The 17,598-nt window shown below is 40.8% G+C and overlaps 1 protein-coding gene across 3 annotated transcripts in view; it reads left to right on the forward strand.

Moving 5' to 3' along the window:
• GRB14 (growth factor receptor bound protein 14) overlaps positions 1–17,598 on the forward strand; it is a 97,662-nt gene that overhangs the window by 36,821 nt on the left and 43,243 nt on the right. For all 3 annotated transcript variants that reach the window (XM_040357851.1, XM_040357850.1, XM_040357849.1), the window contains exon 5: positions 11,593–11,730. In XM_040357851.1, coding sequence (XP_040213785.1) covers positions 11,593–11,730 — 138 coding nt within the window. The remainder of the gene's footprint in view (positions 1–11,592; positions 11,731–17,598) is intronic.

Raw genomic sequence — 17,598 nt, forward strand, 5'->3', positions numbered from 1 at the left:
ATAAACGGAGCTCCAAGGCTTCCGAGTCTTTACACAGCTCACACATCAGCGTTGGGTCGGCGAGCGCGGGTGACGTCACGAAGCTCCTCCCCCTCGTACGCGTTACGTTCCTATGGGCGGAACTTCCTCAGCGTGGGGTCAGAGAGGCTAACGTGAACGTCCCGCAACGTCATAAATAGTGTGTGGTTGCCATCGCAACACACCACACTAATTCCCTGCTCACCTGCGCCATCTAGTGCCCAATAGACAAAAGGCAACTAAAAAGCTATAACTTTTTTAATGCACAGGATAAACGGTCCACCTAATTAAAGAAGGACCAGCAAGTACTTTAAAGATAAATAAATCATTATAAACGTGACGTCAGCCACGATCGCCTCGCCATTAATAAACAGAAAATACCACTAAAATTAGCGGATAAGTCCAGTATAATTAACAGTATATTAAGAAAACATTAAAAATATAAAAATATATTAACAGTATATTCTAGGCAAGATAACATGCCTTAACATTTCAATACCTTTAAATACAGAAATGAGTATGCAAAATTAATTACATTACAATATTATGTACAAAAACCTAGTCATATGAAATGTAAAAGGTAAAAATACATGTTAATACATACTTAAAATTATTAAAATAAATAAAATTAATAAAAATACTAATACTAAAATTCCCCAAATACTGAAAAATTGAAAAATACAAATTATCGATTAGAGATAAAACAATTGAGATCGAACTCAACATTGAGGCCTAATGGAGCCGAAACCTTGGTTTCATAGATCCAAAAAGATTCACGACGGCTCAACTGTCGTATGTAATGCCCTCCTCTCCAATGTTTGGTGACCTTTTCTATGCCCCAAAATTTCAGGCCTTTAGGATCTCTACCATGGCATTCCCTAAAATGCTTAGAAACACTATGAGTCCTAATGCCACGTCGGATGTTGCTAATATGTTCTCCAACCCTCACATGTAATTCACGTGAGGTACGCCCGACATATTGCAATCCACACTGGCATTCAAGCATGTACACCACGCCAGTGGTCGAGCAGGTAATTAGTTGTTTGATTGGATATTCCATTCCGGTAATATTAGAAACAAAGGACTTCCGTTTCTTGATATTATGTTTGGCATGTTTACAGGTTGCGCATCTGCCACAGGCATAAAAACCTGATAGGAAATTGAAAAGTTTGGGTCTCGGGATGACAGGTGGATCTATCACCCCTGGAGCCAACCGATCCCTAAGCGAAGGGGCCTTCCTATACACAAATTGTGGACGTTCTGGAAGAACCGGACCTAGCACCACATCTCCCTTTAAGACCGGCCAATGTTTGGCCACAATCTTTTCAAACTTCTTATGTTGGATGTTATAATCCAACAGCATTTTGTAATTGGATCTATCCACTTCAGCCATAGGTGGTTTATCCATAATAATCAGATTCCTGTCCAGGTTTTTAACCTTTTCTATCTCCTGCTTCACAGAAGACATAGGATAACCTTTAGACACAAATCTAGTGGCCAATTCCTCAGACTGTACCGCATAATCGGAATCCAAGGCACAATTCCTACGGAGTCTGACGAACTGGCCACGAGGAATATTGCATAGCCACAATCTATGATGGCAGCTAGTTAAAGGGATATACCCATTTCGATCTACAGCCTTAAAGTGATTCCTGGTAGCCAACATGGATCCAGATTTAAAAATCTCAAGATCCAAAAACGTCACCTGGTCAGGGGAAACAGTCCAAGTTAGGACAATGCCCTTATCATTGGAATTTAATTTAGCCATAAAAGTCTCCAACGAGGGCATATCGCCCTCCCAGACCATCACCAGATCGTCTATATATCTGCGGTAGCAGAGAAGCTGAGGGGGTGTGTCGTGGAAGACTACATCCTGCTCCCAGTGGGCCATGAAAAGATTAGCCACACTGGGAGCAAAACGAGCTCCCATCGCAACTCCTCGCTGCTGTAGGAAAAATTCCTTATTGAACCAAAAATAGTTCTTCAATAGACAGAATCTCAAACTGTCCAGAAGAAAACCAGTATGTTCAGGACTCAAATCAGTGGACTCTAATGCCCATGCCACTGATGCCAAGGCTGCATCATGCCCAATTATGGTATACAAAGAGCCTACATCGGCAGTTACCAATATAGTACTATCTGTACAGGGAATAGAGTTCAGGATTTGAATAATTTGCTTAGTATCCCGAAGGTAAGCAGGTAATCTATGAACCAAAGGCTGCAAAAAGACGTCTAAGTATTGTCCCAAACGGGACGTAACGGAATCAATTCCATTTACAATTGGACGGCCAGGAGGTCGTTCTGCGTCTTTATGTAATTTAGGAAGAAAATAAATTATCGGGGTCCGACAATGGAAAGGGTCTAAATAGGCCGCTTCCTTTTTATTCAATATGCCCGAGTCCTTACCTCCTTTTATCAAAAGGTGAAGCTCATTTTTGTATTTCACCATTGGATCACTTCGTAACAAGAGATAAGTATCCTGGTCACCCAGCAACCTACCCATCTCCTCATAATAGTAGGCCTTGCTGAGGACCACCAGACCACCCCCCTTGTCCGCGGGGCGGATTACAATGTTATTACGTTGTTCCAGCGAAACAATACCTCGCTGAATACACTGAGAGTCTCTCACTTTTTTGATCCTAAGATTATCAAGATCTTTGCACACCAAATTCCGAAAAACTTCCAGATGTTTGGTGTCAGCATTATGGGGATTAAAAACAGACTTATTTCTCAGACTCGAATGCTTAGAAGCCATAGAGAGAGTCCTTTCTATAGGATTAGAGAGAAAGTATTTTTTCAAATTTAAATTCCTCACATATTTCTGGACATTCACATATGTCTCGAATTTATTTAAATTACGTATTGGTGCGAATTTTAGACCTTTGTCCAAAACCCTCATCTCATCTCCAGTAAGGGTCACTCCACTAAGATTAAAAATCCCAGTACCAATCAAGATCTTGGCCTTTTGGATTCGTCTCCCCCCTCTAACTCCTCTTGGTTTTTTCGTTTTGGTCGAGATTGTCCCGTTGCAGGGGGTACATAAACCAGAGGAGGAGGGTAAGGGAGGGGCGGTGGTGCCATCCACTCGCCAGTCCATGCCGGTGGGCCGGGCGGAGGTCCCCTCCAAGGGGTCCTCCCCTGCCCTAAAAAATGCTGTTGAGTAGTGGGGGGTGGGGGTCCCTCCCAATAATTTTGTAGGGGTGCATAGTAATTGTATGTAGGTAATGAAGATGGTTTAGGGTAAGTCACAGATGGAAAGCCCCCTCTCCCCCTAGACTGACCCCTCCCTCTGTTGGACACAGTCTTCCAGGGGGGGGTTTCACGAGAAGCGGAGGTATGAACAGACTTCCCTACTTGGTGACTTCCTCTACCTTTACCTCTACCATTCCTATTTTTTCCCCTTCCCCTAGAATTACCAGACCCTCTCCCTGGACTGGGTGTAACTGATCCAACAGGGGTCCTATTATGAGTGGTATTAGTAACCCAAAAACTCTGTGGTTCTTGTACTCCAGGAGTAGATACCGGTTCTAAGGTATCCATAGGCAAAGATTGAACTTGGTCAGAAGTCCGAGAGTTCAATAGCTGCCATTTATAAACATTAGGTGCTCCAAAATCATCTACGTCCCGTAGGAATTTCTTACGCTTTTTCTCCTGAATTTCCTTGTCCCATTTAACAAGTTTAATTTTCAATTCTCCGGAAAGACGTAGGAATTCTGGATCATCCTTATGTTGCTCAACCTGGTCAGAGATAACCTTAATCTGGCTTTCAAGCCATTTCTTTTTCCGCTGCTTGCGGGTCAATAGAAATTTAATTAACTCAAAACCTTTAGCTGTAAAAAAATTGAACCATTCTAGATTAGACTCATCATCCACCAGACCATCATTTGGCGGCAAATCCCACCTTAGTCTTCTGGGGATAATTTTTGTTACTAAGTATTGTTCAAAAGTCACAATGTCCCACCAGGTTTTTATCTTTTTTTCAAAAAGATGACCTAACTTCTTAAAAGAAAGAATCAGGTCTCCTGAATCTGAGGTGGTACTAGTTTTGGAAAATACATCGGTGAGAACAATCTCCCGGTTCTCCAAATAGGTAAAAACATCCATTCCTGCAGCGTGAATATAAATGAATTAAAAGTGATACCAAAAATAAAGAAGAAATTCCGCGCTGGAAAATACACAAAAAACTATAAAAAATGCAAGCCAGCACTGGAGGATAAATTCAAATAGAAATCCCAATAATGATCAATAGCAATAAAGTGCAGCGCAAAACATATAAAATTAAGTAATAACACAATTGATAATCAGATATAAATTATATATAAAAATATATATATACGTATATATATACGTATATATATATCGCGCTCGCCGACCCAACGCTGATGTGTGAGCTGTGTAAAGACTCGGAAGCCTTGGAGCTCCGTTTATGCTGATACGCTTCACACTCGGCTCTGAGTGTTGCAAAATGTGAGTTTACTTTGGCCTTTTTTTACTTATTAAATCCAGTTTGAGACAGAGAGCACTAGTCTGTTCCCTTTTTGTTTCATATATTTCTCTGTGGTCGTTGGGAGTATTGAGCTGTCTGCTGCCTGCTGGTAACCTTTAAAGCTTGGACGTGTCCTTACATTTACCTTGGAGGTTTTTCAAAAGTTTTGTGACCTAGCCATGGTCGAATGGCTGAGGTGAGGGGCCATCTTTTAGCTATTGGTGAAGGAACCTTCCTGTCGATCACAGCTTTTTGAGATTCAATCACAATCAGTCACTTCATTATTTGGAGCACTTCTGGACTTTTTTCACTGATGCACTTTTATGGATTTCTTTTTGTGTTAATATTAGAGTTATATATATATATATTTTTATATATAATTTATATCTGATTATCAATTGTGTTATTACTTAATTTTATATGTTTTGCGCTGCACTTTATTGCTATTGATCATTATTGGGATTTCTATTTGAATTTATCCTCCAGTGCTGGCTTGCATTTTTTATAGTTTTTTGTGTATTTTCCAGCGCGGAATTTCTTCTTTATTTTTGGTATCACTTTTAATTCATTTATATTCACGCTGCAGGAATGGATGTTTTTACCTATTTGGAGAACCGGGAGATTGTTCTCACCGATGTATTTTCCAAAACTAGTACCACCTCAGATTCAGGAGACCTGATTCTTTCTTTTAAGAAGTTAGGTCATCTTTTTGAAAAAAAGATAAAAACCTGGTGGGACATTGTGACTTTTGAACAATACTTAGTAACAAAAATTATCCCCAGAAGACTAAGGTGGGATTTGCCGCCAAATGATGGTCTGGTGGATGATGAGTCTAATCTAGAATGGTTCAATTTTTTTACAGCTAAAGGTTTTGAGTTAATTAAATTTCTATTGACCCGCAAGCAGCGGAAAAAGAAATGGCTTGAAAGCCAGATTAAGGTTATCTCTGACCAGGTTGAGCAACATAAGGATGATCCAGAATTCCTACGTCTTTCCGGAGAATTGAAAATTAAACTTGTTAAATGGGACAAGGAAATTCAGGAGAAAAAGCGTAAGAAATTCCTACGGGACGTAGATGATTTTGGAGCACCTAATGTTTATAAATGGCAGCTATTGAACTCTCGGACTTCTGACCAAGTTCAATCTTTGCCTATGGATACCTTAGAACCGGTATCTACTCCTGGAGTACAAGAACCACAGAGTTTTTGGGTTACTAATACCACTCATAATAGGACCCCTGTTGGATCAGTTACACCCACAGGGAGAGGGTCTGGTAATTCTAGGGGAAGGGGAAAAAATAGGAATGGTAGAGGTAAAGGTAGAGGAAGTCACCAAGTAGGGAAGTCTGTTCATACCTCCGCTTCTCGTGAAACCCCCCCCTGGAAGACTGTGTCCAACAGAGGGAGGGGTCAGTCTAGGGGGAGAGGGGGCTTTCCATCTGTGACTTACCCTAAACCATCTTCATTACCTACATACAATTACTATGCACCCCTACAAAATTATTGGGAGGGACCCCCACCCCCCACTACTCAACAGCATTTTTTAGGGCAGGGGAGGACCCCTTGGAGGGGACCTCCGCCCGGCCCACCGGCATGGACTGGCGAGTGGATGGCACCACCGCCCCTCCCTTACCCTCCTCCTCTGGTTTATGTACCCCCTGCAACGGGACAATCTCGACCAAAACGAAAAAACCAAGAGGAGTTAGAGGGGGGAGACGAATCCAAAAGGCCAAGATCTTGATTGGTACTGGGATTTTTAATCTTAGTGGAGTGACCCTTACTGGAGATGAGATGAGGGTTTTGGACAAAGGTCTAAAATTCGCACCAATACGTAATTTAAATAAATTCGAGACATATGTGAATGTCCAGAAATATGTGAGGAATTTAAATTTGAAAAAATACTTTCTCTCTAATCCTATAGAAAGGACTCTCTCTATGGCTTCTAAGCATTCGAGTCTGAGAAATAAGTCTGTTTTTAATCCCCATAATGCTGACACCAAACATCTGGAAGTTTTTCGGAATTTGGTGTGCAAAGATCTTGATAATCTTAGGATCAAAAAAGTGAGAGACTCTCAGTGTATTCAGCGAGGTATTGTTTCGCTGGAACAACGTAATAACATTGTAATCCGCCCCGCGGACAAGGGGGGTGGTCTGGTGGTCCTCAGCAAGGCCTACTATTATGAGGAGATGGGTAGGTTGCTGGGTGACCAGGATACTTATCTCTTGTTACGAAGTGATCCAATGGTGAAATACAAAAATGAGCTTCACCTTTTGATAAAAGGAGGTAAGGACTCGGGCATATTGAATAAAAAGGAAGCGGCCTATTTAGACCCTTTCCATTGTCGGACCCCGATAATTTATTTTCTTCCTAAATTACATAAAGACGCAGAACGACCTCCTGGCCGTCCAATTGTAAATGGAATTGATTCCGTTACGTCCCGTTTGGGACAATACTTAGACGTCTTTTTGCAGCCTTTGGTTCATAGATTACCTGCTTACCTTCGGGATACTAAGCAAATTATTCAAATCCTGAACTCTATTCCCTGTACAGATAGTACTATATTGGTAACTGCCGATGTAGGCTCTTTGTATACCATAATTGGGCATGATGCAGCCTTGGCATCAGTGGCATGGGCATTAGAGTCCACTGATTTGAGTCCTGAACATACTGGTTTTCTTCTGGACAGTTTGAGATTCTGTCTATTGAAGAACTATTTTTGGTTCAATAAGGAATTTTTCCTACAGCAGCGAGGAGTTGCGATGGGAGCTCGTTTTGCTCCCAGTGTGGCTAATCTTTTCATGGCCCACTGGGAGCAGGATGTAGTCTTCCACGACACACCCCCTCAGCTTCTCTGCTACCGCAGATATATAGACGATCTGGTGATGGTCTGGGAGGGCGATATGCCCTCGTTGGAGACTTTTATGGCTAAATTAAATTCCAATGATAAGGGCATTGTCCTAACTTGGACTGTTTCCCCTGACCAGGTGACGTTTTTGGATCTTGAGATTTTTAAATCTGGATCCATGTTGGCTACCAGGAATCACTTTAAGGCTGTAGATCGAAATGGGTATATCCCTTTAACTAGCTGCCATCATAGATTGTGGCTATGCAATATTCCTCGTGGCCAGTTCGTCAGACTCCGTAGGAATTGTGCCTTGGATTCCGATTATGCGGTACAGTCTGAGGAATTGGCCACTAGATTTGTGTCTAAAGGTTATCCTATGTCTTCTGTGAAGCAGGAGATAGAAAAGGTTAAAAACCTGGACAGGAATCTGATTATTATGGATAAACCACCTATGGCTGAAGTGGATAGATCCAATTACAAAATGCTGTTGGATTATAACATCCAACATAAGAAGTTTGAAAAGATTGTGGCCAAACATTGGCCGGTCTTAAAGGGAGATGTGGTGCTAGGTCCGGTTCTTCCAGAACGTCCACAATTTGTGTATAGGAAGGCCCCTTCGCTTAGGGATCGGTTGGCTCCAGGGGTGATAGATCCACCTGTCATCCCGAGACCCAAACTTTTCAATTTCCTATCAGGTTTTTATGCCTGTGGCAGATGCGCAACCTGTAAACATGCCAAACATAATATCAAGAAACGGAAGTCCTTTGTTTCTAATATTACCGGAATGGAATATCCAATCAAACAACTAATTACCTGCTCGACCACTGGCGTGGTGTACATGCTTGAATGCCAGTGTGGATTGCAATATGTCGGGCGTACCTCACGTGAATTACATGTGAGGGTTGGAGAACATATTAGCAACATCCGACGTGGCATTAGGACTCATAGTGTTTCTAAGCATTTTAGGGAATGCCATGGTAGAGATCCTAAAGGCCTGAAATTTTGGGGCATAGAAAAGGTCACCAAACATTGGAGAGGAGGGCATTACATACGACAGTTGAGCCGTCGTGAATCTTTTTGGATCTATGAAACCAAGGTTTCGGCTCCATTAGGCCTCAATGTTGAGTTCGATCTCAATTGTTTTATCTCTAATCGATAATTTGTATTTTTCAATTTTTCAGTATTTGGGGAATTTTAGTATTAGTATTTTTATTAATTTTATTTATTTTAATAATTTTAAGTATGTATTAACATGTATTTTTACCTTTTACATTTCATATGACTAGGTTTTTGTACATAATATTGTAATGTAATTAATTTTGCATACTCATTTCTGTATTTAAAGGTATTGAAATGTTAAGGCATGTTATCTTGCCTAGAATATACTGTTAATATATTTTTATATTTTTAATGTTTTCTTAATATACTGTTAATTATACTGGACTTATCCGCTAATTTTAGTGGTATTTTCTGTTTATTAATGGCGAGGCGATCGTGGCTGACGTCACGTTTATAATGATTTATTTATCTTTAAAGTACTTGCTGGTCCTTCTTTAATTAGGTGGACCGTTTATCCTGTGCATTAAAAAAGTTATAGCTTTTTAGTTGCCTTTTGTCTATTGGGCACTAGATGGCGCAGGTGAGCAGGGAATTAGTGTGGTGTGTTGCGATGGCAACCACACACTATTTATGACGTTGCGGGACGTTCACGTTAGCCTCTCTGACCCCACGCTGAGGAAGTTCCGCCCATAGGAACGTAACGCGTACGAGGGGGAGGAGCTTCGTGACGTCACCCGCGCTCGCCGACCCAACGCTGATGTGTGAGCTGTGTAAAGACTCGGAAGCCTTGGAGCTCCGTTTATGCTGATACGCTTCACACTCGGCTCTGAGTGTTGCAAAATGTGAGTTTACTTTGGCCTTTTTTTACTTATTAAATCCAGTTTGAGACAGAGAGCACTAGTCTGTTCCCTTTTTGTTTCATATATTTCTCTGTGGTCGTTGGGAGTATTGAGCTGTCTGCTGCCTGCTGGTAACCTTTAAAGCTTGGACGTGTCCTTACATTTACCTTGGAGGTTTTTCAAAAGTTTTGTGACCTAGCCATGGTCGAATGGCTGAGGTGAGGGGCCATCTTTTAGCTATTGGTGAAGGAACCTTCCTGTCGATCACAGCTTTTTGAGATTCAATCACAATCAGTCACTTCATTATTTGGAGCACTTCTGGACTTTTTTCACTGATGCACTTTTATGGATTTCTTTTTGTGTTAATATTAGAGTTATATATATATATATATATTTTTATATATAATTTATATCTGATTATCAATTGTGTTATTACTTAATTTTATATGTTTTGCGCTGCACTTTATTGCTATTCATCTAACATTAGTGCCTGACCTCACAAATGCGCTTCTGGAAGAATGGTCAAATATTCCCATAGACACATTCCTAAACCTTGTGGACAGCCTTCCCAGAAGAGTTGAAGCTGTTATAGCTGCAAAGGGTGGGCCAACTCAATATTGAACCCTAAGGACCAAGAGTGGGATGCCATTAAAATTCATGTGCATGTTAAGTCAGGTGTCCCAATACTTTTGGTAATATAGTGTATCCTCCTATGAGATAGTCAAGGCTGTGTCTTTTTCATGTTCAGAAAATCTGTAATTTTTTATTTAAATCTAGTCACTATAAGTTTAAAAGCTTTAATTGTATAAGTTGTTTTCTGAAACTCTAAATCTGCATATTCTAAATAAATAATTCCTGCTATGGAGGTTCTTGTTGCTGTTATAGGGTGACACGTGTCTCTCAGTTATGCTTCTGTGCTGTCACCATGAAACATACATCCAGGGCCGGTGCAAGGATTTTTGTCGCCCCCCCCCCCCCCCAGCACGCATAGCGCCGCAAAAACGTCAGTAAAGTGCCGCTAAAATACGCCAATTACACACTCACGCACCGCTCTCTCTCGCTCCCCAGGCTGGAACTTTACTTGTACTGTGGGTGGAGATAACTCTGTCCAAAATACAGTCTCTCTTTCAGTGCTGGTTGCTGGAAGATATGGCACACTCCAGCACCTGGCATCCCGCTGCCACTCTGCTTTCTAGATGGTGCACAACAGCCCACTGACCACATGCAGCCTACAGACCACCAAATTTGTCACTGCCGTGCTGTAAACACAGCATAATTTCCCATACGGCCAATCACCACAGAGGCACAGCGCCTCCCACTCCACCGCCCGCCAATCGGGCACAAACGAGCCTAGAAAAAAAAAACGTTTCCCCGCCGGGTGGGCGGGGAATTCTTTTTTCTAGGCTCGTTTGTGCGCGATTGGCGGGCGGCGGAGTGGGAGGTGCTGTGCCTCTGTGATGATTGGCCGTATGGGAAATTATGCTGTGTTTACAGCACGGCAGCGCCAAGTAGAGAGGCCGGGAGACAGACCACCAGGCAGAAAAAAACATAATGGCGCAGGAGCCCTAGTGAAGTGCCGTGCCGCCGGGGCTATAGTGCGGGAGGCGGCCGTAGGATGGGTTTTAATTTTTCCCGAGCAGGGAGCTTTTTTTTAGCGCCCCCCCAGGCCTGGCGCTGGCGCCATAGGGCAAGTGCCCATGTTGCCTTGCGCTAGCGCCGGCCCTGCATACATCCCTGGTAGAGAATACATATCATTGTGCTAATTGTGCAGGAGTCACTATCAGGAAGCTGTTTCAGAGCAATGATATGCAACTGATACTGGAACAAATGCATATTGACAGGAAGTTACTGAAAGAGGCTAAAGAAGATCACAAGCACTGAGATGTAAAAGAGGATGAAAATAAAGATAGAACAATAATATCAGAAAAGTCAAACATGGCAATTGTTATATGAATATGTAGAATTTTCAAAATTGTATCTAATAACAACTAACTCTCAAGCCCCGTACAAACAATCGGAATTTCCGATGGAAAAAGTCTGACTGACTTTTTCCATCAGAAATTCCGACCATGTGTAAGCCCCATCGGAGTAATTCCATTGGAAATTCCAATGAATTCCATTGGAGTTTAGATAAAGAACATGTTCTCTTTTACTCCGATAGAATTCAGTCGGAATTCCGATGTGATTTTGGTCGGACAAAGGTCCAATCGTGTGTACGTGGCTTTAGTGTCAGTCCTTATTTGACAACCCTTACCTTTTCCTTGCCAGCCATCCTTAAAAGCACACACAAAAATACTTTTTTCAACAATAAGTATAATCATACATGTTTTTATTTATTTTTTTAGACGTTTTTGAGTACAAGCACATATCCTGAAATCCACAGTTACTTATTTATGGCAGAAAAAGGAAAAAGATCTTGGAAGAAACTATATTTCATTCTGCGACGCTCAGGATTGTACTTTTCCACAAAGGGAACTTCAAAGGTATCATGAATTCTTAAAAAACAAAAGATAAGATAAAAATTAATACTAAATGTGTAAGTGAATATAAAACAGTGTGCATATGTAATATGTACAATGTACATATAATTATATATATTATATATATATATATATATATATATATATATATATATATACACACACACACACACAAGGGTTTATTTACTAAAGGCAAACCCACTTTGCACTACAAGTGCACTTGGAAGTAGCGGTCGCTGTAGATCTGAGGGGGACATGCAAGGAAATAAAAAAAACTGAATTTTTGCTTGTACGTGATTAGATGATAAAACCAGCAGAGCTTCCCCTCATTTCAGATCTTCCTTCACTTGTAGTGAAGAGTGGATTTTCCTTTAGTAAATCAACCCCATAGTGTTGTTAGGTCTATTTTTTTCTTCTCAGTAGTGAAAATAGTAAATATTACTTATCAATATTTCATATTTACATTGTGTAGGTGGCAAGAGGGAATCTGTCTTCTGAAGAGTTCAATACATGCACTTTTATTAAATTGGTGATGTAAATCAAAATAATTCAGGTTAAGTTGATTCTAATAGGCATTTTTGGCTGTATAAATGGGAGCATCGTTAATGCAGAGATCACTCGTGACTCAAGGAAGTGGGATGGGGAGGACGGGGACGACTGATTGCGAGGACTGAGCTTTAAAATTGCCCAGTTCTCAACCTTCCTACTTTGCTAGTAAATGTGGAATAAGGCATGGTCGCCTATTCTTGCCACCACTCAAATTTTCAGTTGAATCCAGAGAAATTAATATTTGCAAAACTTCTGACATTACAGGAGTTAAAACAGAAATAAGAGGTGTGGCACTCATGTTTTGCATGAAGGGGGTAGTATACTGATGTTGCTAAACTGCATTGGAAACATGTCGCAAACATTACCTTCCAGCTGTCTTGCCCTTGTAGCTTGGTCTTGGCGCATGTCTTCCCTGAATTCCTGATAATACCACAAAGGGAAACTAATCCAGAGGCACTTGTAGGTTTCATTTTTTTTTTTAGCAACAGTTGCAAGATAAAATTTTAAAATTTAAATTCAAGTTTGCTAACAATAAATTTAAAGCAAATCTATTTATTGCTGACCTATTCTGAAACAAACAATTACTGAAAATCTTTAGTTCTACCACAGGACTCCCTCTGAACATAGACAAATCTGAATATCCCCCAATGTTTCACAAGAAAGCATAGATAATACGTTAAATTTTCATTCCATAAACAGCTCTACCTCTTATCTTTGGTATTAAGCGTACCTCATTGTATAAACACGACACTATCCCTCTCTGTAAATAACTTTCGGAAGATATGAAGACGTAAAATTGTTCCTCTGTTGGATGTCTTGGATGGATACAATACAAGTAATTAAGATGCCATTTCTTTCTTGAATTCTTTAGATTGAGTGAGTTCTCCCAATTCCTATACAGTGGATTGACTAAATCAGTCTTCAGCATCAGATATCTTGTTTCATTTGGCTTGGTAAGAGACTAAGAAAAAGACTAGTAGGGCTCTCTCCATTTCACACTTTCCTCAACAAACTTCTATTCCATCTGCCAATGTTGAAAGCCAGTCTCCTTTATGGACCTTCCTAGAGGTAGACCTTCTCTTCCCCTGCTCTCTCCAAGTGCTAAGTTGGTTTACACCAGGGGTGCCCAACCTTTTGAAGCACACGGGCCACTTAAGCAACTTGGTAACCGGTCGCGGTTCACAAAGAGCAGAGCGGGCGGATGGCAGGTCCGTGTCCGCTCTGCATATGCAGAGTGGATACCGACACAACCCACTATACTCTTTTTTTCTGATGCAGTGTGGTTTACTCGCACCGCGGGTGCAACACAGTGTACCTTTGGCTTTCCTGCACTTTGTAATAGACTTCTATTGTATTCTGCAGGTTTGGTGCACTTTCAGAAAGCTCACCAAACTCGCAGGTAATAACAGAAGTCTATGTCTCAGTTGAGGTAACTCGCAGGTGCACTTCTCCGCAGTCCGCAACTGTAAGTCAGTTTGAAAGCAGCCCAGTAACCACTGCAGAACAGATATTCCCATGTATACACTGTGATTTTAGTAATAAACTGACCTTTAATAACAGTATTTTATTCTATTCCATCCCAGAGCAGGAGGTCGCGGGCCACATCAGAGGGCTCCGCGGGCCACATGTGGCCCCCGGGCCACTGGTTGGGCACCCCTGGTTTACACATTCTCTTCTACCAGAGATTGTAGATTTATCCCCAATTTTCTATTAAATTCCAAATACCTGAAAAGGGGGAGATTTCACTATAAATGTTGTGTTTCTGTGCCTTACCCATGCAGGAAAAAACAAAAAATCCACTTAACTACTACCTTTCCCTGTTGCACATACGTACCTTACTTTTGCATCCCAGCCAATCTGTTTTGCCATGGGAATCAAAAGGTGTAAGTTCCAAGTTATTACCTTAAAATTACAAAGGGTTAAGGATTCTCTGAATACCCCATGTGACAGCACTGGGTGTCCGAGCAGCCAGCTGTCAGTCATAATATGCTTCCTACTTGCATAGCAGCTAGGCAATGCATGATCAAAGCAGAGATCTACGTTACCACTTCCCGTCGGGACTATAGCACAATGAAGGCCAGGCAGGACTTTGTCGCTCTGGGTGGACGTCATATGACATCCTTCTGTAACTCGCCTTGTGCACGTCTGTGGAGCCAATCTGTGGGTGCAAGCTGTCACCGGCGGTGTCCGGCATATCATATCATATCATACCGGCATATCACTGTACCGGCCTGCTGCTGGTACCATGTGATTGCTATGACAAATCACAGGAGATTACATGACAGTTGTAAACAATGGATGGCTTCCTTCCATGCCATCCATTGTGTACAATTGTATTGCTAGCTGTGATTGGTCACAGTGATCACATGGTACAGAAAGGGCCAATCACAGACCATCTGTATCATATCATACCGGCATATCACTGTACCGGCCTGCTGCTGGTACCATGTGATTGCTATGACAAATCACAGGAGATTACATGACAGTTGTAAACAATGGAGATTACATGACAGTTGTAAACAATGGATGGCTTCCTTCCATTCCATCCATTGTGTACAATTGTATTGCTAGCTGTGATTGGTCACAGTGATCACATGGTACAGAAAGGGCCAATCACAGACCATCTGTATCATGTGATTCGCTGTGGCTAATCACAATTCACAACAATACTCCCTGAATAATTCAGTTTAATTCAGTAAAAATGGTTGCTTATACCAGTGAAATTCCTTGGTATAAGTAATGATCATTTGTAAAAAAATAAATCTTGATCATTTCACTATGGTAACACTGTATTGCTCTGGTCACAGTGTGTTAAAAAAAATCTTAACCACTTCAAGCCCAGGCCAATTCTGACACTTCGCTCCTACATGTAAAAATCTATTTTTTTTGCTATTTTTTGCAAGAAAATTACGTAGAACCCCCAAACACTACACATGTTTTTTTAGCAGAGACCCTAGAGAATACAATGGCGGTCATTGCAACTTTTTATCTCGCGTGATTTGCTCGGAAATTTTTCAAACTTGTTTTAAAAAAAAAAAAACAATAAAGGTAGCCCAATTATTTGCATAATGTGAAAGATGAATTACGCCGAGTAAATAGATACCTAACATGTCATGCTTCAAAATTGCACACACTCGTGGAATGGCGCCAAACTTCGGCACTTAAAAATCCCCACAGGCGACGCTTTCATTTATTTTTTACTGGTTACATGTTTTGAGTTACAGAGGAGGTCTAGGGCTAAAACTATTGCTCTCGCTCTAACATTTGCAGTGACATGTGTGGGTTGAACACCGTTTTCATATGCGGGACTTCTGTATGTGTTCGTTTCTGTGTGCGAACACACAGGGACAGGGGCACTTTAAAAAAAAAATTGTATTGTTAATTTTATTTTTTATTTTGCCACTTGATACAAGGAATCTAAACATCCCTTGTAATATGAATATGGCATGACAGGACCTCTTTACAGTGAGATATGGGGTCAATAAGACCCCACATCTCACCACTAGGCTGGGAAGCCTAAAAAAAACAATCACCGCTTCCCAGCCGAGGTGGCGCCGTTTTTTTTGAGTGCATAGGCTGGGTGTGACGTCATTACATTGCGCCTGGTCTCCGACGATCATAGAGACTCCGGCGACCATCTGATCCACCGGAAATCTCTATGATCAGCATCCGGGGCCGGCGTAGGAGCGATCAAGCGACAGAACAGCCGATATGATCGTTTCTATGGTATTGGGAATCACCGGCTGAAAATGCCGATATCTGAATGATGCCTGTAGCTGCAGGCATCATTCAGATATCGCCCCACAAAGCCCAGGATGTCATATAACGTCCTCTGGGCCTCAAGTGGTTAAAAAAGAAAACAATTAATAAAATAAATTGTAATATTATTATTTTTTTTACATACTGTCCCCAGTCAGTTTCCCTGATCACTGCCACACCAGTTATATTATAATGCTGTACTGCACTGGTAAAGGTATGTACAAAAATAAATTGTGAAAAACATTTTTTTTTTTTATTTCTCAACTGTCCAAAGAATTGTGACAGAAAATTATAACTTTAAAAAACTCGCCATGCCTTTTTTACTAATTAGCATAGACTGTCTACTGTACAAAAATGTACCATATGTACCATAGATTGTAAATAATATATATTGTAAATATACATAGCATAACTTTTTAACTAAGAAAAACTTGTTTTTATTTTCAAGACTTTCCATCTTTTTTTTTTTATTGAGCAAAGAATAAAAAAAAACAGTGGTGATTAAATACCACCAAAAGAAAGCTCTATTTGTGTGAAATGAATGTAACATTTTTTTAAATGGGCAGAGTATTGCATGATCGCGCAATTGTCATTCAAAATGCGACAGTGCTGAAAGCTAAAAATTATCCGGGGCAGGAAAGTGCCTGGAAATGAAGTGGTTAACATTCAAACAACCCAATCACCTCCAACCAATCTCTCCTGTAGTCTTGCTTTGCCCCTGGCATGAAAAAAAAAATGATTTCCAATGGTAGTTTAATAACAACCTAACAATTTACTGTAGTTTAATAATAACAATACTTCATCACTTCTCAGAGGGTGAAAAAAGTGTTATTTGCCATCCTAAATTCCTTTCTAAACACATTTCTCCACTTAATAAACAATACTACATGCTGCAAGCATTCCACTTCTCCAGGTCACATGAAACCTATTATAAGTTAATACAGCCCTTGCCTCTTGAGATCATGTTGTTACAGTGCCTTGAAAAAGTATTCATACCCCTTGACATTTTCCCCATTTTGTCATGTTACAACCAAAAACCTAAATGTATTTTATTGGGATTTTATGTGCTAGACCAACACAAAGTGGCAAATAATTGTAAAGTAGAAGGGGAATGATAAATGGTACAAATAAATATGTAAAAAGTGTGGCGTGCATTTGTATTCAGCCCCCCTAAAGCCTCGTACACACGACCGAGGAACTCGATGGGCGAAACACATCGTTTTCCTCGTCGAGTTCCTTGTTAGGCTGTCAAAGAACTCGACAAGGCAAGTTTCTCCATTCCCGTCGAGGAAAAAGAAGACATGCTCTCTTTTTGGCTCGTCGAAAAATGTACACTCGACCGGTTTCCTTGGCAAAAAAAAAATCCCAGCAAGTTTCTTGCTGGTTTTTGCTGAGAAACTTGGTCGTGTGTACGAGGCCTTAGGCAATACTTTGTAGAACCACCTTTTTTTTTCCTGCTACAATTACAGCTGCAAGTCTTTTTTTTTGGGATGTCTCTACCAGCTTTGCACATCTAGAGAGTGAAATTGTTGCCCATTCTTCTTTGCAAAATAGCTCAAGCTC

Source organism: Rana temporaria, chromosome 6, assembly GCF_905171775.1.
Source record: "Rana temporaria chromosome 6, aRanTem1.1, whole genome shotgun sequence".
NCBI lineage: Eukaryota > Metazoa > Chordata > Amphibia > Anura > Ranidae > Rana > Rana temporaria.